Source organism: Triticum urartu, chromosome 7A (assembly GCF_056163025.1).
Source record: "Triticum urartu cultivar PI428250 chromosome 7A, HENAU_Tu73, whole genome shotgun sequence".
NCBI lineage: Eukaryota > Viridiplantae > Streptophyta > Magnoliopsida > Poales > Poaceae > Triticum > Triticum urartu.
Genome location: NC_141879.1, coordinates 513,113,758 through 513,140,999, shown reverse-complemented (window position 1 = coordinate 513,140,999; position 27,242 = coordinate 513,113,758). Strand labels below are relative to the sequence as shown.

At 41.7% G+C, this 27,242-nt stretch overlaps 1 protein-coding gene across 2 annotated transcripts in view; it reads left to right on the top strand.

The window, feature by feature from the left end:
• Positions 1–10,959: 10,959 nt before the first annotated feature.
• SWEETIE (HEAT repeat-containing protein) overlaps positions 10,960–27,242 on the top strand; it is a 33,609-nt gene continuing 17,326 nt past the window's right edge. For both annotated transcript variants that reach the window (XM_048690828.2, XM_048690827.2), the window contains exons 1-21: positions 10,960–11,241; positions 11,761–11,968; positions 17,169–17,275; positions 17,660–17,896; positions 18,003–18,092; positions 18,158–18,245; positions 18,912–18,976; positions 19,841–19,945; positions 20,579–20,668; positions 20,765–20,845; positions 21,229–21,297; positions 22,153–22,278; positions 22,849–22,952; positions 23,889–24,021; positions 24,110–24,216; positions 24,816–24,932; positions 25,016–25,183; positions 25,945–26,031; positions 26,128–26,221; positions 26,893–26,961; positions 27,062–27,184. In XM_048690828.2, the coding sequence (XP_048546785.2) occupies positions 11,071–11,241; positions 11,761–11,968; positions 17,169–17,275; positions 17,660–17,896; positions 18,003–18,092; positions 18,158–18,245; positions 18,912–18,976; positions 19,841–19,945; positions 20,579–20,668; positions 20,765–20,845; positions 21,229–21,297; positions 22,153–22,278; positions 22,849–22,952; positions 23,889–24,021; positions 24,110–24,216; positions 24,816–24,932; positions 25,016–25,183; positions 25,945–26,031; positions 26,128–26,221; positions 26,893–26,961; positions 27,062–27,184 (2,439 nt within the window). In that variant the 5' untranslated portion in view covers positions 10,960–11,070. The remainder of the gene's footprint in view (positions 11,242–11,760; positions 11,969–17,168; positions 17,276–17,659; positions 17,897–18,002; positions 18,093–18,157; positions 18,246–18,911; positions 18,977–19,840; positions 19,946–20,578; positions 20,669–20,764; positions 20,846–21,228; positions 21,298–22,152; positions 22,279–22,848; positions 22,953–23,888; positions 24,022–24,109; positions 24,217–24,815; positions 24,933–25,015; positions 25,184–25,944; positions 26,032–26,127; positions 26,222–26,892; positions 26,962–27,061; positions 27,185–27,242) is intronic.

Here is a 27,242-nt window from a genome sequence, read left to right as displayed (position 1 = left end):
CTTAAAGGAGAAGAAGATTTGTTCTCAGGTCAGGTTCTGTAGCTATGGTTCATACTCCTTTGCTCTTGCATTACTGTATTTACTCATACCAACTATTTTCAAATTTGAAGGATGGAATTGAAACTCCAATGGCGCAACAGGTATGTTTTAAACCTGTTTCTTTAACTGGTTTGCTGTTGTAACCTGCTCTATGTTGATTTCAGTTTCAATTGAATAAACAGTTATGTTCTCATGTCATGCACATTACAAGTGTTGTTATTGCTCTATAGTTACCCACACTTATATTCTGTCTATTCTGCTTTGTCTTGAACAAATATTATTTGAACTGTGTCTCTATCTTGATTTGGCAACAAAAACTAGAATGATATAGACCATAAAGTGACCATGGTACATAGATATATGTTTGTTTCATGCTGTTATCCTGTCCACTTTACTACCGAACTCATTTACCAAAATGAGTTTCATATACTACATGGTAAACATGTGATGTGTCTGCTTGTTTCTCTTTTAGAATGCGGACAAAATATTGGAGAACAGTACCGCGTTATCCAATGGTAAAGGAAGTAATGCAGATAAGGTTCAAGATAGTGAGACATCTCTGTTGGTCTCCAAGAAAGCTGATAAAAACTATCTTAACGACAGTGAGGGAACCCAAAAGTCATGTCTTGATGTAGTGTTCGAGTTACTGGCCACTACTGCTGGCACAAGCTCTTCGAACTCGCTACCTGAATCAGTTAGTCTCCTTGAGTCTCAACTTCAAGTTGAAAGACATCAATCAGATGTGCTGCGACAGGAAGTTGAAGGACTGGGGAAGTCCCTGCAGAATCCAGATGCATATTTTCTGGTGCAACAGCAAGCGCTGGAGGATTTAAGCGCCAAACAAGAAAAAGTTAATAAGCTTGCTAAGCATCTTGCCAGCATTATGGGTACCCAGGATATTGTTTCTTGAGATCTTCTGAAGTGGTTTCAGTTCTGGATTTGTTTTGCTGCGGCGTTTATTTGCGCTGGTCGCCAACTTTGACAACCAGTGTATATGATATGCTACTTTGTTCCCTATATTTGCACTGGTGGCGAACTTTGATGCCCGGTGGATGTGATATGTGTAATAGCCATGATAGCCTAGCGTTAGTTGCTTGCTTATTCATTTCCTTGTTGTCTTGTTTATTTGTTTGCTTGTAGTCATTGTAGTTCTTTTTCCGCGGTTAGCTAGTGGCTGCAATAACCTGTTTTTTAAAACTAGGCCACAATAACCATGGGCTAATATTTACTGTAGTGACACCGGGCCTCCTACTGGCCGTAAAAACAGTGGGCCTTCTACGGGCCATAGAAACAATGGGCCTTCTACGGGCCGTAGAAACAATGGGCCTTCTGCGGGCTGTATCATCAATGGGCCTTATACGGGCCATATGATCGATTGGCCAAACATGGGCCAAACAGACCGCATTATGGTGTAAACGGGCTAGAGTTGGAATTGTCCGTTCATGGCCGACCATAACGGGCCATCGTTAATAGGTCGTATTTGATGACGCTATGAAAACGGCCCAACGTATTAACAGACCACAAACGGGCCGACTGTAACCACAGGCGGAATTTGGCCCACAAGCAGAAAATGATAGTAACGGGCCATAAGTAAACGAATGCTGGAAATGAGCCCAAGAATAAATGAGCTCTGAGAAGGCCGAAAGATAACATGGGCTGGAAACGGCCCAACGGAATAACGGGCCATTAATGGGTATAAAGTGATACACTGTTCATTACGGGACAGTTTCACCACGGGCCGTTAATGGGTGTAAAATGATACACTGTTCATTATGGGCCAGTTTCACCACGGGCCGTTAATAGGCCAAGAGTTACATAGGTCCTCATATGGGCCGAAAGACGTCATGGGCCATACATGCACCAGAAGTGAAAACGGGCTAGAATCATATTGGATGGCCCAGATGACGCTACCGGGCCTAATTCGGATAGGGCGTAACGGGCCTTGGGTTAGCAGGCTGTAAATGGGCTATATGCGAACAGGCTGTTAACAGGCTTTCCATGGGCCGGCCCGCCACCTTTTGACCAAGTCAAATGGGCCGACCTTTTCACAGGAATGGGCCTCTGTTGGGCCATGCCACGTGTCGACGTATCATAGGCGCCTTCTGTCCAATGAGTGGATGACATCTGTCCCAACGATGAGCCGACACGTGTTTCCTCCAGCCAATGATGATTTTACACGTGGAAAATCCCCATTGGTCGGAGCTGTTAACGGGTTATCGGATCCAAAACCCGACCCGATAGCTTAACGGCATTCCATTACGGTGGATGCCACGTGTCAGTCACCCTTGACGAAAGCACTTCTGTGACGCGCGATTTATCGTCATGGAAGTGGACACTTCTGTGATGATAATTTTGGTAATGTCATGGAACACTTCTACGACAACACAGGTATGACTATCTTGATTCTGTCATAAAATCGTCATGGATGTACATGCATGACAAAAAACGCGACCTACTGTGACAAACACGTATCATCACGGAAGTGTATTTTTTGTAGTGATGTGCCCCCTGGTGAATCTCTTTCGCTGAGTATTTTTTATATATTCTGAAAACGTCTTCCGTGAAGTTTCAGGACTTTTGGAGTTGTGCAGAATAGGTCTCTAATATTTGCTCCTTTTCCAGCCCAGAATCCCAGCTGCCGGCATTCTCCCTCTTTATGGAAACCTTGTAAAATAAGAGAGAATAGGCATAAGTATTGTGACATGATGTGTAATAACAGCCCATAATGCAATAAATATCGATATAAAAGCATGATGCAAAATGGACGTATCAGTAGACATGACCTACTACCGTCACGGGGCTGAACTAAACTGCGAGGAGATAAGTCATTATGTTTCAAGGATTGAGGATCTCGATACTGTCAAGACAAATTATTTTCTTGGACTTGAAAATCTTAGTACTCAAAATGTGCGACCAATAGTGTTTGTATTGAACTACGGTCACATCTATTTAGGAAAGATGGTAAGATTTTTACTATTTGTCCTCAGTGCATCTTTTGCATACATTATTTTTAAGCTAAACTTCATTGCTAAGTATGTTACTACGATGTTCTTCAACAGGGACTCCCGATGATAGTTGTGCCTCATTGGATCGAGACTAAAGGTTGCATGTCCATGGTTAGCTTATGGCCAAGACATCCTACATTGCACTTTAGTGCATTCAGGATTTCTAAAAGCGAGCAAGTCTTAATAGTCAAAGACTAAAGCAAAATTGTAAAAGATCGTAGAGAAGTACTAGGGGGAAGCAATCAGAAGCGCAATCCATAATTAGGAGACAGGTTCATCTGCATGCTCCAATATGATGAGGCAGGAGTGCTACACATGTTCTATGCTATTTTACCTGAGAGAGAGCGGCACGAGTGATTAGCTAGCTAGAATGAGTTTGAAGATGATGATGTGGTACACTATGACCATGATGATTAAATAGCTAGTGTTAGTGGTAATGACTATGATGATTATTATTAGCTAGTGTTGGTGGTGATTAGATAGCTACACTATGACAATAATGATTAAATAGTGTTGGTGGTAATGACTATGATGATTATTAGCTAGTGTTGTTGGTGATGATATGATGCAAGAGTTTTTATATTAATATGATGATGATGTTGATCATGATTATCATGATGATTTGTTATTATGATCATGATTAGTTATTATATCATATGTGGAAGGAATGCGGATTAGCTTCATGTGGATGGATCAAAAGTGACCAAAAGTTGAATTAGTAGGATCGTCGTCCTAATTCAACTTTTGATTCATCCAAATAAATCTAATCCATGTTTCTTCCTCACAATGATATATTAATTCATCATGGACATCATGTACACTAAAAATAAATAAATAAATTAAAAAACAAAATAGTGGTAGCGCGGGTCAGCAGAAAACGCTACTACTAGTTAGATTAGCAATAGCGCCTGTATGGACGGCGCTACTGCTAAGTAGCTATAACAGTAGCGCTGGTAGGAATGCGCTATTGATAAGTGTTAGCTATAGCACTATATTAGTAGCACGGGTCCCTGCGCTACTGATAGCCCTAAGACCCGCGTTACTGCTAGGCTTTTCCCTAGTAGTGTTACATCGTAAATCTCATTCAACCCATCACTGTTTAGCAAGCCTACGAAGGAATTACTCACTCCCAGCAATGAGCGTCATGAAATTGGTGATGGAGGAAGGTTGATGATGACGACGATGTCAAATCACCCTCTCCGGAGCCCAAAATGGACTCCAGATCAACCCTATTGATGAAAAACAGGAGGTGGTGGCGACTCCATATCGTAAAACGTGATGATTCCTTATCTCCCTTTTTTCTAGATGAATAGGTACTTATGGAGTTCGAGTGAGGGTTGCGGGAGCTACCAGGGGCCCACATGCCTGCCATGCACACCCTGGGGGCGTCCCCTGGTATACCTGGCCATTGGAAACCTGGCCCGAATGGCCCGGTCCGACCTGACCCGAAATTCTTGGGCCGGGCTTGTACCTTGGGTCGGGCCTGGGCGTCAATATGCATCCTGAACAGCAAGTCGGGCCAAGCCCTGGCTTCAATATTAGCCCGAAATTAGGCTTGGTCGGCCCGAGCAGCTCCCAGCTGTGATCTGCATCTCGCCCCAACTCCCAGCTCTTGTGGCCGTAGAAGATCCCAAGAGCGGCCCAGCGCCCCAGGCGGCTAGGCCCCTGCGCTGATCTGCATCTCGCCCGCCACTCCTCGCTTGCCCTAACTTTCCCACTCTCACGCCCCGTCCCCATCCTCTCCTCATGCGCAACATGGCGGCGCCGACGTAGAACCCTAGTGCCTCCGCATCCGACTTGTGCAGTCGCCGTACATCCACAACAGCGGCCGCCACGCTCCATCCTCGACCGCAGCTGCGTCGTCCGAGAGCTTCCGCATCCGCCTTGTGCAGCCGCCCTCCATTTGACGATTGCGAGAAAGAACTATCGGCTAAATCGTCAAATGGTACATCTCATCTCCTTAGACACACTGAAAAGAAGCATAAGGTTAAATAAGCGACAATGAATAATTTTTTCCTGAAATATGAAACAAATGATGATGGAACAACTACATTAAAAATGGTAGATTTGATGCTCAAGTTGCTAGAAATTTGATCTCTATTTATCTTGTATCCGGTGCTCGTCCATTTACAACGGTTGAAGAAGATGGATTTAGAACAATGATGTCTGCTTGTTGTCCACAATTCAAGCCTATTGGTCGGCACACAATAAAAAGAGAGATAATGGCAATGTTTCTTCGCCGGAAAAAGGAATTGATGGAAATTATTCTTGCTGCCCCTGGTAGAGTTAGTTTCACATCCGACAATTGGAAATTTGAAGTCACCAAGCATATCTATATTGGCATTACTTGCCACTACATAGATGCTGATTGGAAACTAAACAAAATGATTGTATGGTTCAAAAAATTGATCTACCATATGATGGAGCATCTATTATCGATGAGGTCCACCTGGCTTTCCGTGAATGGAGGATTGATAAGAAAGTGATGTGCATCACTCTGGATAATGTAGCCTATAATGATAGGATGATAGCTTGCTTGCGTACCCACTTGTCAAAAGGTGCTTTACCTTTGTCCGGTAAATTCTTCCAAATTCATTGTTGTGCACACATACTGAACTTGGTAGTTCAAGCCGGTTTGACATTGACTGACGAGTGTGTTGGCAAACTTAGAGATGGTGTAATGTACCTAAAGGCTTCAAGCAATAGGTTGCATAAGTTTTATAGTACTGCTACAACTATTTTCAACCTAGAAGAATCAAAAAGGTTGAAACCTAATATGCCCATCTGTTGGAATTCAACCTACACTATGCTTGGCTGTTGTTTGTACTATAGAGACATGCTACATTGGTATTATGAGAGGGACAACATATTCAAGGTGAACTTTTGGCTATCCGAAGAAGAATGGGCCAAGGTATCTCATATGTATAAGTTCTTCGAGGTTTTCTTCAAGGTAACTACAACTTTCTCAGGAATAAAGTATCCAATAGCCAACTTGTACTTCATGAATGTCTATCTTGTTCATTTTGCTATTATAGAGGCTAGTGTTGGAATAAATAGTTACATGGCTCCAATGTTGGCAGTTATGAGGGAGAAATTCATGAAATATTGGTCGGACTATAGCATATTTCTGTCTTGTGTTGTTGTTCTTGATCCCCGCATTAAGTTCAAGTTTTTAGGATATGCCTACTCCAAGATATATGATGGTGATGATGCCCTTCAGCGCATTGATCTTATTAAAAGTACAATAACTTCTTTATTTAATGAGTATGGTAGTGGCGTACATGTCAACGAAAACTTAGCAACAAGTGCATCACCAAGCAGGTGTGGACTTGGTGCCTTTTCTGACTATGATCAGTATGTGGAAAGCATGAGCTCACATGAAGAGAGATCTCAATTGGAATTGTATTTGGCTGAACCCGCGAATAGGTTGAATGAAAATGCCAATATCTTGGATTTTGGAGTAAGTCTGCAACTAGGTATCCGCAACTAGCAAGAATGGCACATGATATCCTTGCAGTTCCTGTGTCAAGTGTTGCTTCAGAATCCGCTTTCAGCTTGAGTAAGAAGGTTGTAACTCCGAACCGAAGCTCACTTAAACCAAAGACGATTGAGGCCTTAATGTGTTTGCAAGATTGGTATCGTTGCAAACTACAAAAAAGAAGGTATCTGTTGTAATCTAGTTTATTTCACATTCTTATTTGTATGTGTTTACTTCCAAATGATAATTAACCCAATCTATTGTTGTAGATAATAAGAGAAAGGCAGAAGAAGTGATTGTGCTAGATAATGATGAAGATTCATCTTCGGATGAAGAATGTAACATCTCTATTCTTTGTTCATGTCAATTGTCAAGTTGTACTTTATACTACCGCTAACTTTCTGTTCATTCCATCTTGTAGAGTTGTTGCTACACTCCTAGAGCAATGAGAAGAGAAGATTCGGAGAAGGCATGCTAGCCATCTACTAGTCTTTATTTTTGTTCTGGAATGTAATGATATTCATGCACTTGTGTTTGTAGAATCTGGAACATTTAGAGCTTCAGATGCTATTGTCGAAACTTGAATGTTTACATGTTGATTGTCAAAACTGAAATGCTTAGATGCTGTTGTTGAAACTGGGATGTTTAGACTGCTATTGTTTTGCTATAAAGCTATGATGTTCTACTATCAAAACTAATGTTGTTTTGCTATCAAAACTAATGTTGTTTTGCTGTCAAAACTAGTGATTTTTGCTGTCAAAACTAGTGATTTTTTTTCTACTGTTTTGCTGTCAAAACTAGTTATGTTTTTTGTTGTTTTTCTGATGTTCTGTTGTAATTTAGTACTGTTGTTTACTATCATAACTTGTGTTGTAATGCTGTTGTTTTCCTACTATTTTTTGCTGGACAGATGTTCCTACTTTTTTTCCTTATGTCGGGCCGGGCTTTGGGCTTTGCCTCTGGCCGGGCCTGGGCCTAGAAAACATAGGAATTTGTCGGGCGGGCCTCGGGCCTGTCCCGTAGACATCGGGTTTTTGTTGGCCTGGCCTGAGGCCCGACCTGGCCCGAGATATGGCTAGATATACCCCTGGGCTTGTGGCGCCCTGGTGGCCCCACTGGTATTTTCTTCGCCAGTATTTTTTATATATTCTGAAATAATTCTTCGTAAATTTTGCAGATCAATCCGAGAACTTTTATTTCTGCACAAAAATAACACCATGGCAATTCTGCTGAAAACAGCGTCAACCTGGGTTAGTTCCATTCAAATCATGCAAATTAGAGTCCAAAATAAGAGCAAAAGTGTTGGAAAAAGTAGATACGTTTGGGAGGTATCACATACCCCATGCAATAAAGTCCTCCATATCATAATTGGGAAGCGGAATTGCTAAGATTCGGTGAACATCGACCCGCTAGATGGTTTGCCTCACCCGTTCCTCATCCCACTGGTTAGTATTAGTAGCAATCAAGTCCTTTACATTTGATATGATATGGTTGCCACATACAGTAACAACTTTTCTGTTGCATGAACCAGGAATCCATGGGTCATCCCATATATTGATTTTCTGTCCATCACCCACTCTCCAGATGCACCCATGTTTCAGAGTGTTCACCCGTGACATAATACTTTACCAAGTGAAGGAAGCTCCCTTTTTAATTTAGCATTGAGCAAATCTCTATCAGGAAGATACTTTGCCTTTAGAACAGCACCACACAGAGAATTTGGATTATCCACTAACGTCCATGCTTGTTTTGCTAGAAGAGCCAAATTAAAATAGTGGATGTCTCTAAACCCCATACCTCCTTTGCAATTCAGCACACACAATTTCCACCATGCCATCCAATGTATTATCTTTTGTTTGTCTCTGCCCCCCACCAATAGTGCATCATCGAGTCAGATATTCCTTTACAAACTTGTTTAGGAATTTTAAAGAATGACATTGCATATGATGGGTATAGCATGCACAACTAACTTGAGAAGGATTTCTTTACCACCCAATGATAGTTGCCTCTCTTTCCAACCATTCACCATCTGCATGACATGACAAATCAATTATTGAAAACAATTTGTGTTATCCATCCCCACTTTAGACGGCAATCCCAGATACTTATCATTGATTGCTTCTTCTGTCATGATATCCAGTAAAGCACAAAATTGGGCCTTCATATTAACATCAGTATTGGGACTATAGAAAATACTAGATCTATCCAAACTCACCAATTGTCCCGATGCAGCATAATATAAGTCCAGGATTCTCTTTATAGTTTGGGCATTGTCCATATGTGCTTTCATAGGGATTAGTGAGTCATCTCCAGATAGGAGGTTAGAGATTTATGGGGCCTCTTTGCACACCTTTACACCTTGTAGATTCCCAGTCAGTCTCCTCTTCATGTGCAAGTAATACAGTTAAACCCTTTGTACATAATAGGAACAAATATGATAGTAGAGGATCTCCTTAACGTAAACCTCTAGTGGGCATGAAAGTATCAGTTTCAACAGAGTTAAAACGAACAGAATACTCGACCGTAGTCTCACATTGCATCACCAGGTTGACCCAATTCTCATGAAAACCCAACTTCAATATGATCTCTTTCAGCAAAACCCATTCAACACGGTCATAAGCCTTATGCATCTCCAGTTTCACCGCACACAAACCACCGTCCCGTCCCTTCTATTTTTAATTATGTGTAAACTCTCATAAGCAACCAACACATTATCTGTGATAGGGCGTCCAGGGACAAATGCAATTTGTGTGGGACTAACAGTTTCAGGAAGAAAAACTTTCAAACGAGTTGCTAGCATTTTGCAGATTAACTTATATACCACATTGCATAAGCTAATCGACCTAAATTGAGTAACTTTCTCTGAAGAATTTACCTTTGAAATCATAACAATGACAGTGTTATTCCAACCAACCGGAATCTTGCGTGTATTCACCACATGTAAGACTTCATCAATCTGATCATCCCCTAGCATTGGCCAAAACCTTTTATAAAATACGGTGTGTAATCCATCAGGGCCAGGAGCTTTGAGATCTCCAATGTCAAATAATGCCTTCTTAACATCTTTTGGGGTGAAAGGAGACAATAAAGCATCGTTCATGTTCTGTGTCACACACCGCCTCATTCGTGATAGCACAACAAGATCTGAACGTGGAACTTCTGAGGAAAGTGGATTAGAGAAATAATCAACATATGGCCTTTTAGTTTACCTGTACCTTCAAGCACGACCCCATCAATATTGAGAAGTTTTTTAATGTAATTCCGTTTCTTCCTTGCCGTCGCTGCATTATGAAAATGTGATGTGTTATGATCTGTAAAAGCTAGTTTGCTCGACCCCTTTGTATCCAGGGGATCTCCTCCTGGTCTAGCAAATTCTCTATTAAAACTTGATATCTTTCTGTCTAGCTCTTGAGTCCGGGCTTCAATTTATTAATACGTAAGAGTATTTACAGCCGGACTTTGTAAATCTGACCCCTCAAACGCCTGCAGACGCGACCGGACGCGTCCGTGGACAGTGACCGGTCATGCCTGAAATTAGTCATTCTGCATCTGAGTCTTTCATAGTTTAACCCATAAATCCATACAAAGCATGCAAAAGAAACCCTGCGTGCTACCCTAGCTAATCTTCATCGTCAGAGATGTCCATGACGTCGGTGTCGGGCGCCTGCTGGATGGGCGCGTAGGAGGGCCCCGACTCATCCTCCTAGCATCTCCGCCTCCTCCACGGCCTCCACCTCTTGCCGACGACGATGTTTGGCCTCCACAGCCGACTCCGAGCGGAGGGAATCGAGGATGGCTTGCTGCTTCGCCTATAGATCTGCGTCACCTGGGTCCCCATATCCTCCTTCTTCGGATCCACTGCATCCGGAGGTAGCCCCGCGGCGATCCGGGCTTCGCGTCTTGCCCGGATCAGCTCAAGGACCTCGAGCCGGCGCTCCGGCGGTAGAAATAGGTGGCTCCTCACCCGACGGCGTGGGGGCATGGCTACTAGGCGGGCAGGGAGTGGAAAGTGGCGGTGGCGGCGGACAGACGGAGAAAAATGTGGATGGTAGGGTTTCGGTGCTGGCGTCGACTTAAATAGCCGGGCTAGGCACTACACGGCCCGCTGGAGCGGCGCCACGTGGCGACATCGGTCCAAGGAAGAGACGAGGTTTGGACCGCCAGGTTTTTGGGCGTTTCCGCATGGGACCCCGTCGTCAGTCCGACGTGGCGGGCGCGCCCGGACACCTTATATTCGTTCCATATTTTGGCTGGATTTTAGGGATGCTGGTCAGTCCGGGTGTTTGAGTTTTGTTTGAAGCGCCCGTCTGAGTTAGATTTTCGTGACCGGACCGCCTCGCCGGCTTTTGAGGCCGGTCTAGAGCGCCTGGCTGTGGATGCTGTAAGCTTTGGAGTTCCAAATGTTGGCTAGCCAATTTTTTTGACTACCAACCAAGCACCCCACCGCGCGGCACGTCTACTCTAGATCTCCATCCCACTGGTACCGGAAAAAGGCCATCGGCCCAAACACCCGCACGCCCTCCCGCTCCCTCCTCCCCCACCTTTCGCATGGCGCAGCGCGGCGTCGCCGGCGGCGAGCCAATTCCGCTGTCGCGGTTCGGCGCTCTGGTGGCGCAGCTGGAGTCCGTGGTGGCGTCGGCCAGGCAGAAGCCCCCCGACGCGCTCCTCTGCTTCGACCTCCTCTCCGAGCTCTCCTCCGCCCTCGACGAGGCCCCCAAGGTCGCGCCCCAACCCTCCTCTCCCATTGCCCTAGATCTCACCTTCCAGATCCCTGCTGCTATAGCAATGCCTACGCGTATGCTACTGCCGCACGAGCTCCCTGGATCGGTGTTGCTGTGCCGTGATCTGCTTGAATTGGCTCGCTTTGGGGAGTAATTTCGGTAGTTCACTGCTAGAGTTCAGTGTCCTTGGCTCCTTGCAAAGCTCTAGTCTGTTCTAGTTGCTGGGTCGGAGGATCCTAGTATCGGTTCATATGGTTGCTTTTAGCTGCGGCTGAGGGGGCAGAAGAAGTAAATAAATGCTTCATGATTGACACGCATTTGAACTGAAAATTGCTCACAATTTTGCATCCCTTCCTGTTTGCATGTGTCAAACTTGCGATGTACTATGAGCCACCATGAGGAAGTTCGCTCTTTTATTATGTTAACCCACAAAGTGTAATATGCACCTTCAGGTGATGAATGGAGGATTTTCTTGGTACCTCTGATTTTTAATTGTGTGTTTGATGTTGCTATTCAGGACACCATACAACTTTGGCAAAGGAAATGCGAGGATGCTCTCCAGTCCTTGCTTGTCTTTGGTGCTTGCCGCCCTGTTCGACGGTTGGCGTCATCAGCAATGGGGCGGATAATTCAGAAAGGTGATGCAATATCAGTATACTCAAGGGCGAGCACCTTGCAGGGGTGGTTGGTAGATGTGAAAAGAGCGGATCCCATGGCATGTGCAGGTTAGGAATCATAATTCATGCTGTATAGATTTCTTAACTTATTTCGAATGTGTTGGCAGTTGTAATTTATCTATTGAAAAATCCATTTACTTAGACATATAGCCAGTGGGTGAACATAAATGCCCACAATCATCAAAAAAAGAGAAATCATGGAAATACTCTCATTAGCTGAATGATGAAAAGAAGGATCTACGCTGTTTACTTGTCGAGACCCAATAGTAGTGTTGTTGTATAGCTGTGTAACAGATACATCTTGTAAACATCACCTAGTCATGCAATTTTGAATGTTCAAATTTTGAGTACGCGAGATTGTGTTGGATGAGTTCACCATCTTGAAAAATTGAGCTTTTATATTTTACTCTCACAATGCATCTATTTGTGATTGCTGAACTACCAGTAGTTCACTCTTAGTTATTGTTGCCGCTCTATTTGAGTCTGGGCCAATACATTCATAGGTGATGAGACACTTATCACTCAAATCCAGCACACTCTTTGTTTAATTGACCCGTTAAATTCGCCACCATTGCCACATTAGCTTGATTGTCCCATCAAAGTCATTCTCTCGCTCTTGAAGTTTGCACCACCTTTGCCATCGAAGGTGAAGCCATCGCTACCATTTGCCTAGTAGCACTGGCGTTCTTGTGATTCCGTCTTGCTCCTCTAATTAGAAATAGGGAGACAACACAATATTTCAATGCTAAGAAGAATATTTAGGTATTTATTGTGGATAAGCATAACCCTATTTTCTCTCCCCCAAAACCTTTTGGCTTCTCTGCGAAAACTAGATTTTTGAGCCCCCCTATTGATAATCCCCCAAATACTAATTTCTTGAGGGATCTTAATGTGTGCCAAGCCAAACCACACTGTTTTTTTTTGAGAAACATAGTACAGACGCAGATGCTCACATACACGCACACACACTCACCCCTATAAACGCACATACACACACCCTACCCTATAAGCGTCACCGGCTCGTAGTTGATGGGCACACCATACAGTTGAAAGAGTAGCGCCGGAAAGCCTGGAATAAATCCAGGAAAATGCGGCCATCCGTGCCAAGTCTAATACTTGACCCGGGTGGGCAAGTTCCACCACAAGGAATCGAGCCATCTGAGCTAAGCCCAGTTGGCAAGTTGCATTGAAATATTACCTACACGTGCCTCGAATAACAAAAAGAAAGAAATAAGAGAAACACAACGACATTCAAATTAGTGCAATTCCTCAAACAAGTATTACTTTTCCAACATGTTATAAGTGGAGTTACCAACCACACAATCAGTGAATGAAGGGAGGTCGGGTTTATTTACCCAACCGACCGCTTGGTCCGACATCGGAAGAAATAGTTCTTTTCCGAAGAGAACTACCCTTTTTTTTGAAAAATCAAAATTTGTGGCGCAGCATAGTGGCAAGCCTATTGCTATAAACACCATCATTTCTTCATGGAAGATCTTAATCTAATGTTGTTACCTCTAAGAGTGTGCAGATAGACCCTAGCTTCAGGTACCTTTTTCAGATACAAAGATGTGCTTAGATTATTTGGCTATGATTATGTGCATGCAAAAAATAATAGTATGATGTACAACAACAACAACAAATTTAGTCCCAAACAAGTTGGGTAGGCTAGAGCTCAAACCCATAAGATCTCGAAACCAACGCATTGTTCTGGCATGTGGATAGCTGACTAACATGCACCCCTGTCCATGGCTAGTTCTTTTTTTTTTGCGGGTAAAACACTTGTGTTACTCAAATCACAGGAGGATTACAATAATCATTGTTCAGCTCTATTAGCATCGGCTAGTTCTTTAGGCCTCCTTTGGTTTGTAGGAATCTTGTAGGAATTTCATAGGATAGGATTTTCAAAGGAAAAATTCCTATGGAGCCCTTTGGTAGGAATGGATTCCTATTCCTATGTAGGATAGGGTTCAATCCTTCACATTTCAAAGGAAAAAAAAACATTAGCCTAGACTCAATGGAAAAATTCCTATCCTATGCATCAAATGACATCTCTTTCTTTATAGGAATTGAGATGCATGTCATCTCACTTCCTATAAAGTTCCTATTCCTACAATATTCCTATCCTATGAACCAAAGGAGGCCTTAGTGATATTCCAGTCCTCCAGATCTCTCTTTACGGACTCCTTCCATGTCAAGTTTGGTATACCCCGACATCTTTTGACATTATCAACACGCTTTAGCCGTTCGCTATGCACTAGAGCTTCTATAGGCCCGTGCTGAATATACCCAAACCATCTCAGGCGATGTTGGACAAGCTTCTCTTCAATCGGTGCTACCCCAACTCTATTACGTATATCATCATTTCGGACCCGATCCTTTCTTGTGTTGAGCACGTCACCTTTTAGTTGGCCAACAATCAATGCCATACAATATTGCAGGTTGAATCGCCGTTCTATAGAACCTGCCTTTTAGCTTTTGTGGCATTCTCTTAGCACAGAGAACGCCAGAAGCTTGGCACCGCTTCATCCATCCGGCTTTGATTCGATGGGGCACATCTTCATCGATATCACCATCCTTTTGCAACATTGACCCCAAATATCGAAAGGTGTCCTTATGAGGTACCACCTGCCCATCAAGGCTAACCTCCTTGTGTCTAGTAGTACTAAAACCACACCTCATGTACTCAGTTTTATAGTTCTACTAAGCCTAAAACTTTTCGATTCCAAGGTTTGTCTCCGTAGCTCTAACTTTCTAATAACCCCCGTCCGACTATCATCTACTAGCACCACATCATCCGCAAAGAGCATACACCATGGGACCTCATCCATCACCAAAACAAAAAGATAAGGGCTGAAAGCTGACCCTTGGTGCAGTCCTATTTTAATTGGGAAGTCATCAGTGTCCATCACTTGTTCGAACACTTGTCACAACATTATCGTGCTTTGTGTTTCTTGAAGGCCCACCACATGACATTCCGCGGTATCTTATCGGTAGGCCTTCTCCAAGTCAATGAACACCATATGCAGGCCCTTCTTTTGCTCCCTATATCTCTTCATAAGTTGTCGTAAGGAAGTGGCTTCCATGGTCGACCTCCCAAGCATGAAACCAAACTGATTTTTTGTCACGCTTGTCATTCTTCTTAAGCGGTGCTCAATGACTCTCTGTCGTAGCTTCATTGTACGGCTCATTAGCTTGATTCCATGGTAATTAGTACAACTTTGAACACCCCCTTGTTCTTGAAGATCTGTACTAATATACTCCGCCTCCATTCTTCTGGCATCTTGTTTGCCCAAAAAATGAGGTTGAAAAGCTTAGTTAGCCATATTATCGTTGTCTCCGAGGCCTCTCCACACCTCAACGAGGATACAATCAGGGCCCATCGCCTTGCCTCCTTTCATCCCTTTTAAAGCCTCCCTGACCTCAGACTTTATATTTGCCGCACAGAACGCTTGTTGGTATCATCAAAGGAGTCGTCTAGTTCAATGGTAGAGCTCTCATTCTCTCTACTGACCAGTTTCTCGAAGTACTCTCACCATCTAACACTTAATCTCCTCGTCCTTCACCAGGAGCTGATCTGCTCCGTCCTTGATGCATTTGACTTGGTTGACATCCCTCATCCTTCTCTCTTGGATCTTGGCCATCTTATGCCCCTTTCGCCTTCCTTTGTGTCTAAGCGCCGATAGAGGTCCTCACACGCCCGACCTCTTGCTTCACTCACAGCTCGTTTTGCGGCCTTCTTTGCTACCGCTCCACCACCAAGTATCTTTAGCTTCGCTTTTACTTCCCCTGGTCACTCAAAACTACTCCAAAGCCACCTTACGAATGCAAGTCGCCATCTTCATCTTCAGATTGTCTGCGTCACCTCCTTCTTCCCAAGGGTTTCCTTAATGACCTCCTTGAAAGCCTGAGCTCCTCCCCCTTGAGCTTCCCACCATTGTTCTAGCGACTTTGGCGCGCTTATCCCGCTTGACACAAATCCGAAAGCGGAAGTCAACCACCATTAGCTTATGTTGAGGGACAATACTATCTCTAGGTATCACCTTGCAATCTAGGCAAGCACGCTGATCTTCTCTTCTTGAGAGGACGGAATCAATCTGGCTAGAGTGTTGACCACTACTAGAAGTCACTAGTGCGGTTCTCTCTTTTTAAAGAGGGTGTTAGCTACGATCATGTCGTAGGCTAGAGCGAAGCTTAAGACATCTTCTCCTTGATTTCCGATGCATAGCCAAAGCCCCCATGCACCCCTTCAAAATCTGTGTTGGATGTACCCGTGTGGCCATTGAGGTCTCCTATGAAGAGCTTCTCACCAATAGGTACAGTCCTATCCTAACCATGTCCTCTAGGCCTTCTCAGAATTCCCTCTTGGTGTTCTCATTATGGCCTACTAGCGGTGCATACACGCTGATAACATTGAGAACCAAGTCCCCAAACTAACAGTTTTGACCCGGATAATCCGGTCCCCTCGCCTCTTGACGTCTACCACTCCATACTTTGTGGCTGGAGGCAAGGCTGGGCAAGGCCTGATGTCGTTGCGTGTCTGTAGTTGAGGGCACCTCCTTACCTAGTTGTAGTCACTTGGTGAGGACGGTCGTGTGTGTGTGTGTCCCTCCTTTCTGGAGGTTGTACCCCCGATGTCTTCCTGTTCAATGAAATGAAACACAAATTCTTTTGCGTTTTCTCGAGAAAAATGCGAAGACCCTCGCTTATTTTTCACTACACTCGGGCATCGATGTAGCACGCCACTAAGGATGTGACGACCTGATCCTTGCTCACTTGTCACCGTATCCAGATCAAGATACGGCGCGCCACCAAGGGGGTGATGGCCCGGCCCTTGCCCATTTGACACCACACCTGGGTTCCCATATGGTGCATCGCTAAGAGGGTTACGCCCCAACGATGTTCTTCTGGGTTTCATCTCCATAAGAGTGGCTGGGTTTTGCCGTTGGCTCGCCAAGCCTATCACAACCCTCCTCCTTTACCCGGGCTTGTGACTGGCTATGTTGAGACAACGTAAGCGGAGTTTATGATTATTATTAAGAGTGGCTTAGATTATTTGGTTATGATTATGTGCCTGCAGAAAGTAATAGTATGATGTAGTAATGCATTTCTCTGGTGTGCATTGTGCAATGATCTGGACCAGATGCCCCCCGTTATTTCTTAGAAGTCACGCTATAACGATGTGGTCTGCTTATGGATTGTGATTGTGTTTCTAATGATGTAAAACCAAATAATAATTTCCTAACAGGTGCAGCGCAATGCCTAGGAGAAATTTACCACTTATTCGGGCGCAAGATTACCGCAGGATTGATTGAGACATCAAACATCGTAGCAAAACTAATGAAGTATCATGAGGTCTGTGCTTCTCCCTTCAGTTTCCTTATTATTCTTTCTGTTCATTCCAGTGCCTTCTACAGAATATTATCTGACTGTTATTTGGTATTCATATCATCTTTTTATTTCTCTTGCAATACAACATCTATGTTAAAATATGTGGAGTACTTGCTTTTGTTTGTCTAGAAACAATAATTCCTACAAGATCAGGGACTTACCGTAAATCTGAATATGTTCACCTGTGGGACTTTTTGTTCCTTATTTTTTCTTGTTTCCAAGGACCCATAATTTTCTTACTAGTGTTGATGCAGATCTCCAGCCCTGTTTCTGGTGTTTTTTTTTTGCTCCTGGTTCATTTTCTAGTTTGTACCAGTAAAAGCATTTTTTTCTTACTTGAATCTCTAGGACTTTGTAAGGCAAGACGCACTCCTCTTGCTTGAGAATGCATTGGAAGGCTCTGGTGGTGGTGGTAGTGGTGCAGCTTACTTGGAGGCTTTCCGCATAATCATGCGAGGAGGCATAAGTGATAAATCATATATTGTTAGAGTAGCAGCAGCGCGATGCTTGAAGGCCTTTGCTAATATAGGTGGGCCTGGGTTGGGGATGGCTGAACTTGATACTTCAATGTTTTGTTGCGTTAAGGTATCGTTTACTCATTTTATTTATTCCTCATGTTTACTGCAGGTTAAAAACCAGTAATTGAAGTTATTTTAGCTGAATTTATTCTTTGCTTGATGGCATTTTATAGGGCTTGGAAGATAATGTGTCAGCAGTTAGAGATTCATTTGCAGAAGCACTTGGTGCCATACTTGCTCTTGCAATGAACCCAGATGCACAGGTATATAGCTTCACATGTTCTTAACTTTTTTCCTGTCAGTTTCTGTATATGACTTTAGTTGACAGGTAACTAAAGGAGGAAAGAAACAAAATGTTTCTGCAAAGAAGTTTGATGATGGTACACAGAAGCATTTAATTTTGCCATTTGTTAAAGGTAAATAATGGTGTCCTTTTCTAAGTGTGATGAAAGCTATTTAAAGACATGAGTGTGTATGTAGTTGTAACACTGTTCTGAATACTGTTTTTTCATTCAAGTCTTGCATATTTGCTGTCTTTATTTAAAAAGGAACTAATATGAAAGCATTATGAAAGAGAGGCATGTGAAAGTGAAACAATGCTTTACCAGTATGAATTTAGTGTGAACCACAATTGTTAAACTTGTTGCCGAACTCACACTATACCAAAAATGGGCATTGATCCTAGTATGTGCTTATTGCTAGTAGCACGCTCAAGGCTCTCTAGAATTAGCATTCTCAATATTTGGATAGGGCACATGGGGAATCCCTAGGTAGCTCAATGGTGGGACGTGTATCCAAGTGTCTTCCTCCTAGGAATGTATCATCGGAGTTCCTTCCCTCTTGGTCCTCTTTTTATATTGATATATGATATTGCAATCTGTGCAATGCTTTCTTTTTCTTATTTTCTGTAATTATTTAAATTTATGCTATGGTGCTCTTTTTATGAATTATATCGCCAATGTAAGCACGGTGCTGCTTCTGCATATGGCACAGATAGCTGTCATGTGTGACTTAGTCGACAATCCATGCTTATGTGCATTATGTGCATTCACTGAAATGTTCCCTGTTTTCCTATTGTGTAGCAAATGGAGCCAATGCAAAGAAACTCCGAGTTGGTTTGTCTCTATCGTGGGTGTTCTTTTTGCAGGTAAAATTTTGTTCAAAAAGGAATAAAGGTTTTGTAGGAAGTAAACGCAAAGACGTGAAAGAAAAATCACGGAATTAGAATAGTGCAATACTAAGGTGACTAAATTTATGCAAGGAGACTACAAGGATGAGCTAGTAAGCGTAACTGACCATAAAGTAAGTAAAAGCACTAGAAAACATCCTAGTTAGAGTGCCACAGGGCGCAGAGGTCAAATATGCACAAAGATAAGAGAAATTTAATGCTGAGGTGGGCTCAGATATTTTGTAATCTGACTATGCCCCATCCTCTCACCCATTGTACATATCCCATCTTTTAAAAATTTATAAAATGATGCAGCAGGGGCCTTCCCTACTGTTTTCGCTCAAAAAAATAAAGAAAAAGAACAATGGCTTGAATTATCTATGTATACAATGTACCAAACTGATTATCATGAACACCTAAAAATGTTAGTAAATACCCTTTCAAAGGGTTGTTGCCGTTCACTTCCATCCTAAGGGATGCATCATTAGCCATCTCAACTTCATTATATTTATCTTTCAATTGTTAGCTTGTCGCTGTATTGAATTAGCAACCGGCTTAGCTCAGTGGGTGGGTGAGCGGATGTACAACCCCATTAATGGGATTTAAGTCCTCTTTAACTTGAACATCGGCGCTTTTTCTTCTAGCTAGCCAAAAAAAAAGAACATACCTACATCCTACTAGTTATTGTCACTTGGCTCCCTCACAAAAGTTGTCTTTTTCCTGTTTGAACTAGAAAGATTCTACGCCTCAATTCTACTAAATTTACCTTAATTCACAAGTAGCCTGATTGCATTTTGTAGCACATTGATATTTCATTTTTTTAACAAAAGCTGTCTGGTGCAGATGATCCATATGAAGTACGGTACCCTGGACAGTGAACTTCAAAACTATGCTGTACAAGTGATGGAAATTCTTCAAGGGAATGGTTCTCCTGATCCACACGCATTGGTAGTTCCTTTTGTCAATTTTGGTTTGAAGTTTGAACTTGTATATCCATATTATTTTTCAACCATTTATTATTATGTTTTAAAGGGCTGTACTGTCAGCAAATATTTCCTTCACAAGAGAGACTGCTTTTTCCACAAGTGGTTTATCATTTTATTAGAATTTATTTTGAGGACGTATTGATGCAGCTACATGAGTTACCTAGAAATATGACATGTCCAGATGGAATGAGTTCACCTATAGATGACAGAAATGTGACACAAGAAGTGGAACATGAGCTTTGTAAGAGCCCAGCAGTTTGATGCTTGTTTCCAATTAGTCTTAACTAGTGTGAATTTGTAATTTTGTTTGTTAAGAAAACAGGATATCAAATACTGGCAAGAAAATGTTATTCCACTTCAATTAAAAAAAGGGCAGCCCGGTCCACGTAGCTCCCGCTTGCGCAGGGCCCGACCACTTTGGGTCTAGTACGCAGCCTTTCCCTACATTTCTGCAAGAGGCTGTTTCCAGGACTCGAACCCGTGATCTCATGGTCACAAGGCAACAGCTTTACCGCTGCTCCAAGGCTCCCCTTCTTATTCCACTTCAATTGCTTTAGTTTAAAGGTTCTTATTGCTTTTATATCTAAATGCCCAGGCATGTGTGCTATATGTCCTCCGAGTTGGTTTTGCTGACCAGATGACCGAGCCAACGCAGGGTGAATTTTTGGTATTTCTGGGAAAAAAGGTTCGGTAGCTTCAATCTGGTTCTAAAAAACAGTATAAAAAGCCTGAGTTAATTTCCTTACATCCTTTGAATTTCTGTATGTATTGTTGAGTGCAGTTGGAGTCTTCAAATTATTCTGGTCCGACGAGAGTGGCAACATTACGCATTCTATCTTACCTCTTGAGAAGCTTGGGCGAGGTATTTGCACTCGGAAGGGATGATGTATTATCAATGTTTTTTCCCTGTTTAATTTGCAGCCTCAATTGTTATTACCCAACCAAGTGGCATACTTTATGCATTTCCAGCTACTTATGTGTATGATTTTATATTCTCTTTGGCGAAAGTGTTATTCTTATTTGGCTATCTGCTTATGGGCAATTGCTCAGTACCATCACAGAGATCATGAAGTTGGAAAAGTACTTTCCAATGTGTTACTCACATGTGGCTCTGAGCCTCATATATCATTCCCACAAGCAATGATGTTTCCACTTTATACCTCTTTGCCATAGTACTCAGCTAATTTTCTGTTTTTGGATCAATGCTATGCGTACATGAGTAACATCCCATGCTCCATCACACAGGTTCCATCTGAATTCAAGGATATTCTTGATAACACAGTCGTTGCAGCATTATCTCATTCTTCAGCAAATGTATGTTGCAAAATAGGTTTCCTGAATTTTCATTTTGTGTACTCTTAAATTCACAAGTACACGAACATTTTGTTTTTCACATCATCTCCGCTGTAACATATCTGCTATGCAATTCTATGATTAAACACACGTAGCTTACTGAAAAACCTCATGTATGATGGATGTATGCTACAAAATTATTCTATTTTCTTCATTGTTCTATTTCAGCTTTCAGAGATATATATTACTAGATGACTAGATAACCATGTAGTGACAGATCCACTTGTTTGTGCCATTGCTATATTACATGTCATGTTACCCCGTCTTGAGAACATTTTCTTCATTGTTCAACTGCTTGTTTTTTCTCAACATCAGTGACATCAATGAAATAGTAAACCATTGATGTTGAGTAAACTACACATATACTTACTTTTCTGGTGCCAATATTCATTTTTTCTGATTGCATATCATATTTCATCAATCTGTTTCCTGCAAATGACCAACATAGGTTATCACACACTTGCCTGCTTGTCGATACAAAATTTGCATGCAGTGTCTGAACTTCACATTCAGTGTATCATTTGGTTGATCTTGCTGCCTACTGAATTACTGACTACCGAGGAAAACTGCATATTACTGTGATCTTCCATTATATTTTACAAGGTTCCCTTTAATATGAGTAAATTGAAAGCTGAATATAGTGGCAGTCATTTTGGTATGTCCTGCTGTTGCTGCACCTTGTACAGTTGTTTCTTCTAAAAATGAAACACAAGCCATGCTTAAATTTCTGTTACCATCAATCTATGCTACTGATGTTCCTTTGAATGTTGTCTTAAGTGGTTGATCAACCCTAATATCTTTGTTGACATTGTATAGGTTCGTGTGGAGGCAGCTTTAACATTGCGTGCTTTAGCAGAAGTTGATCCGACATGTGTTGGCGGTTTAGTCTCATATGGTATTACAACATTACATGCTCTCAGGGAGACTTTATCATTTGATAAGGTATAGTGAAGCTTGTCTGTTGCATTTCATAAACTTATTATACCTAGGGATAAGCGGTTGTTCCGGATGTTCACATGCATAGCTAGCCATGCTACTTTAATATTTAGTACGTACTTAAATAGTCACTCTTTAAAGCGCAGAGTCAACCGATGTCGCTGTTTCTAATTGTAATTGAACCTCTCATGTTACAATCTTGAGAATTGATCTGTGTTGCAGCTTCATAATTACTTTCTGCTGTCTCACAAAGAGGAAACAGTGGTTAAAAAATATGCATCATGCATACAGCTACAGCATGATAAATACATGTAAGGCTAGAGCATAGTACTTGCAGCACTGACAGAGAGAGTCTTTGTACACTTGTTTTTACTCACCTCACTCATTAATCAGTACAGAGGTTTGCTGATCTAGTCCGGACTTTCCTATAGGATGAGTTTAATATGTTCATCAGTGACTATTGGTTTATCTTTTTTCATTAGTTATTGCTACTTTATACTGTATTTGTCATCATATGTGCATGATACAGTTTTACTGCCTTAACATTTACCCTCTTGATAAATTTACTTGAAGCAGGGTAAAAATCTGAACCATGAGCTTGATTCGCTACATGGACAGGCTACTGTATTAGCTACTCTCGTTGCGATCTCGCCAAAGTTACTTCTTGGTTACCCTGCAAGGTTCATTTCATTATACTTCGCGATATTTTTCTTGGTTTTAGCCTCTGATTGTAAATGAATGAAGATATACATTTTGGTCAAATATATCTGAAGTCTGTGTATTCTCCCCCCACCACTTGTCAATGGCAAATGCATTCGTAAGTTTTCATATGGCAGTAGTTTGTGGGGGTGCTTGCATTGTTTCAATACTACATCTTCATAGTATTTTTTAGCTTTAGAAATTTGCCTAAGGTTTGTTGCATCAGTTTGCTGCTGCATTCGTAGGTTTGGTTGGTAATGATGTAGCCATGGGCCAAGTTTTAGATTGGATCTTTGGCAGTGTGATCTGGTGGGGCTACGTTCAATATTGGGTTGAACCAATATTTTTTATAGTGTGTTGCGTGGTCTCATATATCTCTGAGTACCATTAGCACCCCCTTAAAGTGTACGTCATTGTTGTTGTCAGTTCGTTCACCTGTTGACTATCAAAGTCCCTTCCGGCATAATAACACAAATAATTTCATGAATGAACTAGCACCTAGCATTACGTTTCTGTAGTTGATACAGAACCTACCTTGTTATTCATGTGAACAAAGCAGAAGCAATGGATAAAGAAATGCTTTAACATTCTGGAATCTGAACCATATATTTGGCATGAAAAGGCTATAAATGCTCTAATATTCTGAAATCTGAACCATATATTTGGCGTGAAAAGGGTATGATACTAGGTTGTGCCAACTTTGTTTTGGATGTATTGCCGCAGGTTCATAACTTTGATAAGCATTCTTAACAGTGCCAACATGTATTAAAATCACAATGTTAGAATGGATAACTCTCATTTATTATTTCTGTTAGTGGAAATTATGCCCAAGGAATAAGCGCTCTTTGTTTTTTTCAATGTTTTGACCTTCATATGTTATAAATTTATCTTACTTTTCCTATTCAATAAACGTGCAGGCTGCCCAATTCCGTACTTGAGTTGTCAAAAAAGATGCTGAATGGCTTCAGCCGAAACCCAGTGGCTGCTATAGCAGAGCGTGAAGCTGGCTGGTTGTTATTAGCTTCTCTTTTAGCATCCATGCCAAAAGAGGTATTGCAGATACTGTCTATGTGTCTCATGTATATATATTGCTATAAAGCTTACATATCGATGGCTCTTTTCTGTGGTATGTATGCAGGAGCTGGAAGATCAAGTGTTTGATGTTCTTTTGCTATGGGCTAGTCCTTTTACTGGAAATCCTGAGTCGTACCTTAGTCATATACAGGACTGGGCATCAGAACTGCGGTTCGTTTCAGCAACTACACATGTATTGCATGTTTCTAGTTCATAGATAGTTTCATAATAGCTTCAAAAACATTTTTGTGATACCGTTCATTGTCGTCCTGGATGTCTATATCTTCCATACCTCCAAGCTTTGCAACCTTGATACTTCTATTTCTCACATGATTCTTTGTTTGATACCAAGTTGTGAATTGTGACATGCATGATTGGGCATGGGTCTGAAGACTGAAAGTAGAGCAATCGATTGTAGGGGATCACCCTCATCTAGCCGTCGACAGCGCTCTTCCCTGAGTTGGTAGATAGTTATTAGGTCTTTGCAGCCTTGGAGAAGGAGGGGGAAACTAGAACTTCTGGTTATTTATTGCTTACGGATCTCAATGATCTGCCTGCCCTTCTATAGGAATAGAAGTCCCTAGCCACCTCAACTAAGATAGACAACAATGTCATGAAAGGTTCACATCGGTTCCTACCAGATACAAGCAGATAAAACAAGAAAGTAGAGATAAAGAAAAAATTACACTTGACAACTTCTGCAAATCTGTCATTGCTAAAGTTCTATTTTTTCCAGTTAATTAGCTGATTTGTTTAGCTTTTTGCTGCAGCGTTTTGTCCGTTGCAATCGAGGCTCTTACTGCTTTCATAAGAAGCTTCGTTTCTCCCATCATCGCAACTGCTAATGGTGGAATCTTACTTAACCCTGTCCTGGCCTACCTTGGTGGGTGCGTAAAATTCACTGCTGAATTCCTATTTTAGTCTTTAGTGTGTATTCCGTGAAGGCTAAGTTTCAAGCTGTACAATGCAGAGCTTTATCCCTTCTATCTTCGTTGAGCACTAAGCAACTGCCAAATCTCAAGTCTGCACTGAATCTCTTCACAACTAGAACACTGATGGCGTATCAGTCCCTTTCCAATCCAATGGTTTATCAATCGGAGCATGAGCAAATGCTTCAGCTGTGTTCAAGCCCATTCAGGTGGTGTATTTTGAATAGCATGGTTTTATTATATGCTTGGCATGTGATTATGCATTAAAATGTACTCCCAACCTCTGTGACCATACATTCCAACCCCCTTCTGATTATTTGGAGCGTTACACTGCACGCCCCACAACCTAATTTTGTGTGCTCAATTACCCTAAATTGGTTTGTTTATTCCAGTCCATCTACTCAATTTAATGTAATCGACTACATAGAATTGTGCAACTGTATTTGACTACTAAGAATTGTTTAACTAGGATTTATATCTGCACAAGAGAGATTTCAAATGGGTCTGCCAAGCATACTTGAACTGCAATAAACGCTCCAAGAAAACGTTTCTGGGACTCAGTGCCACAGTACAATTTGCATAACTGTTTTGTCCTTAGTGCTGCCAACATTGGGACATTATTGTGCTGTATATGAATTGCTTTCTAAAACTCTGAATGATTCCACAATATGGCATTATCATGGTCTTAAAAGGCAATCCTGTCTTTTCAATTTATTCTTTTGATCGCTATTTTCACATATGCTTCATCAAGCTGCCTGGCTACACGAACAACCAATATGATCGAACTTTTGTAATTACGTTATAGGTCCTTGGTGTGTTATAAAAAATAGAGACTTAAAGCATGCAATTCATCTTCAGCATTTGACAGCCAATATTCCCTTCTTTTTTCTCATTCTGCATTCTGCATTCCTGTAATACTGTATCACTTGCCTTTTGTTCTATGTATTAACGTTCCGGGTGATGAAACTAGTGACCCTTCCGGATGGGAAGAAAGCTCATGCTTGAAGTTTCTGTTAGATAAGAGAGATGCTTCTTTGGGCCCGTGGATACCTGGAAGGTAGCGTGCCAAGTATGAGTTTGTACTGAACTATGGCCAACTCCGCTGTCTTCTTTTTGAAATATTTATGATGGTTTATTGGTTATTACTTATCAGGGATTCATTTGAGGATGAACTACGAGCTTTTGATGGTGGTGTTGATGGATTTCTACCATGTGTGTGGGATGATGAAATCAGCAACTTTCCTCAGGTATCTTTTCAATACCTTGGCCCAGCTGTCTTTATGCTTATGTTTGCTTAAAACCTGATACTATTGATTTGTTTCACATGCATCCAGACATGGAAACAACACTCTAGGCCAGTTCTAAAATACAATAACTGGTTCAGGAAGGAACCAATTTAGTATTAGTCAATAAGAATCCCACATTAAACTTATACCTAGAAAGCACTATGTACATAAGGATTTTTTAAAATGTTCCCTTTTACAAGAGAAGCAATTGGTAATTAACAAAGCTGCCTGTGCCTGGTAAACTCTTTTGATGCATGTATTGAGGGTATACTACCATTCTGAAAATCGATACTGTTTCTTCGTTTAACCTCACTTCTTTTATTTGAACAAAATTGTGCGAAGAAGTATAAATAGGAAAATAGCATCCAGTGTGAGGACTGAGTAAGGGGAGAGGATAGCGAGTGTGTCCTATGAGGTTATGATCACTTATCAGTCACACACTGAAGTTATGTTTGAACTGGGATAATGTTTGCAGTGTTTTTGATCGGTTGTTCACTTACTCATTAGTAACTTATATATTAGTCTAAACTTCAACTAAGCTTATTACTGTTGATACATGTGGATGCCATCGACTTTCTACAGTCAGGTGCACACTCTGAATGGCTAATATATGTTTGTTTTTCTTATTGAAGCCAGAACCAGTAAGCAAAATGCTGGTTAATCAGATGCTTCTGTGCTATGGTTCTATCTTTGCATGTCAGGTGCACTTAACTTCAGTGATTCATTCATTTTTAACTTGGGAATTCTGCTTCTGTTGATTAATGATTTTCTATTTTTGTTTGTTCATATGCCTATTGACAGGACAATACTGCCAAGATAAGACTCCTGAACAATATTGACCAGTGCCTCAAGGCTGGGAAGAAGTACTCTTGGTATATGTTTCTTGTTTCAAATGCCTGTGTTGCTCTATTGGCAGGGCTAAAGGTACTTCTAATATTTGTTATAAGCTGAGAGCGCTAACAGTCAGATTTGTTTTCTTAAT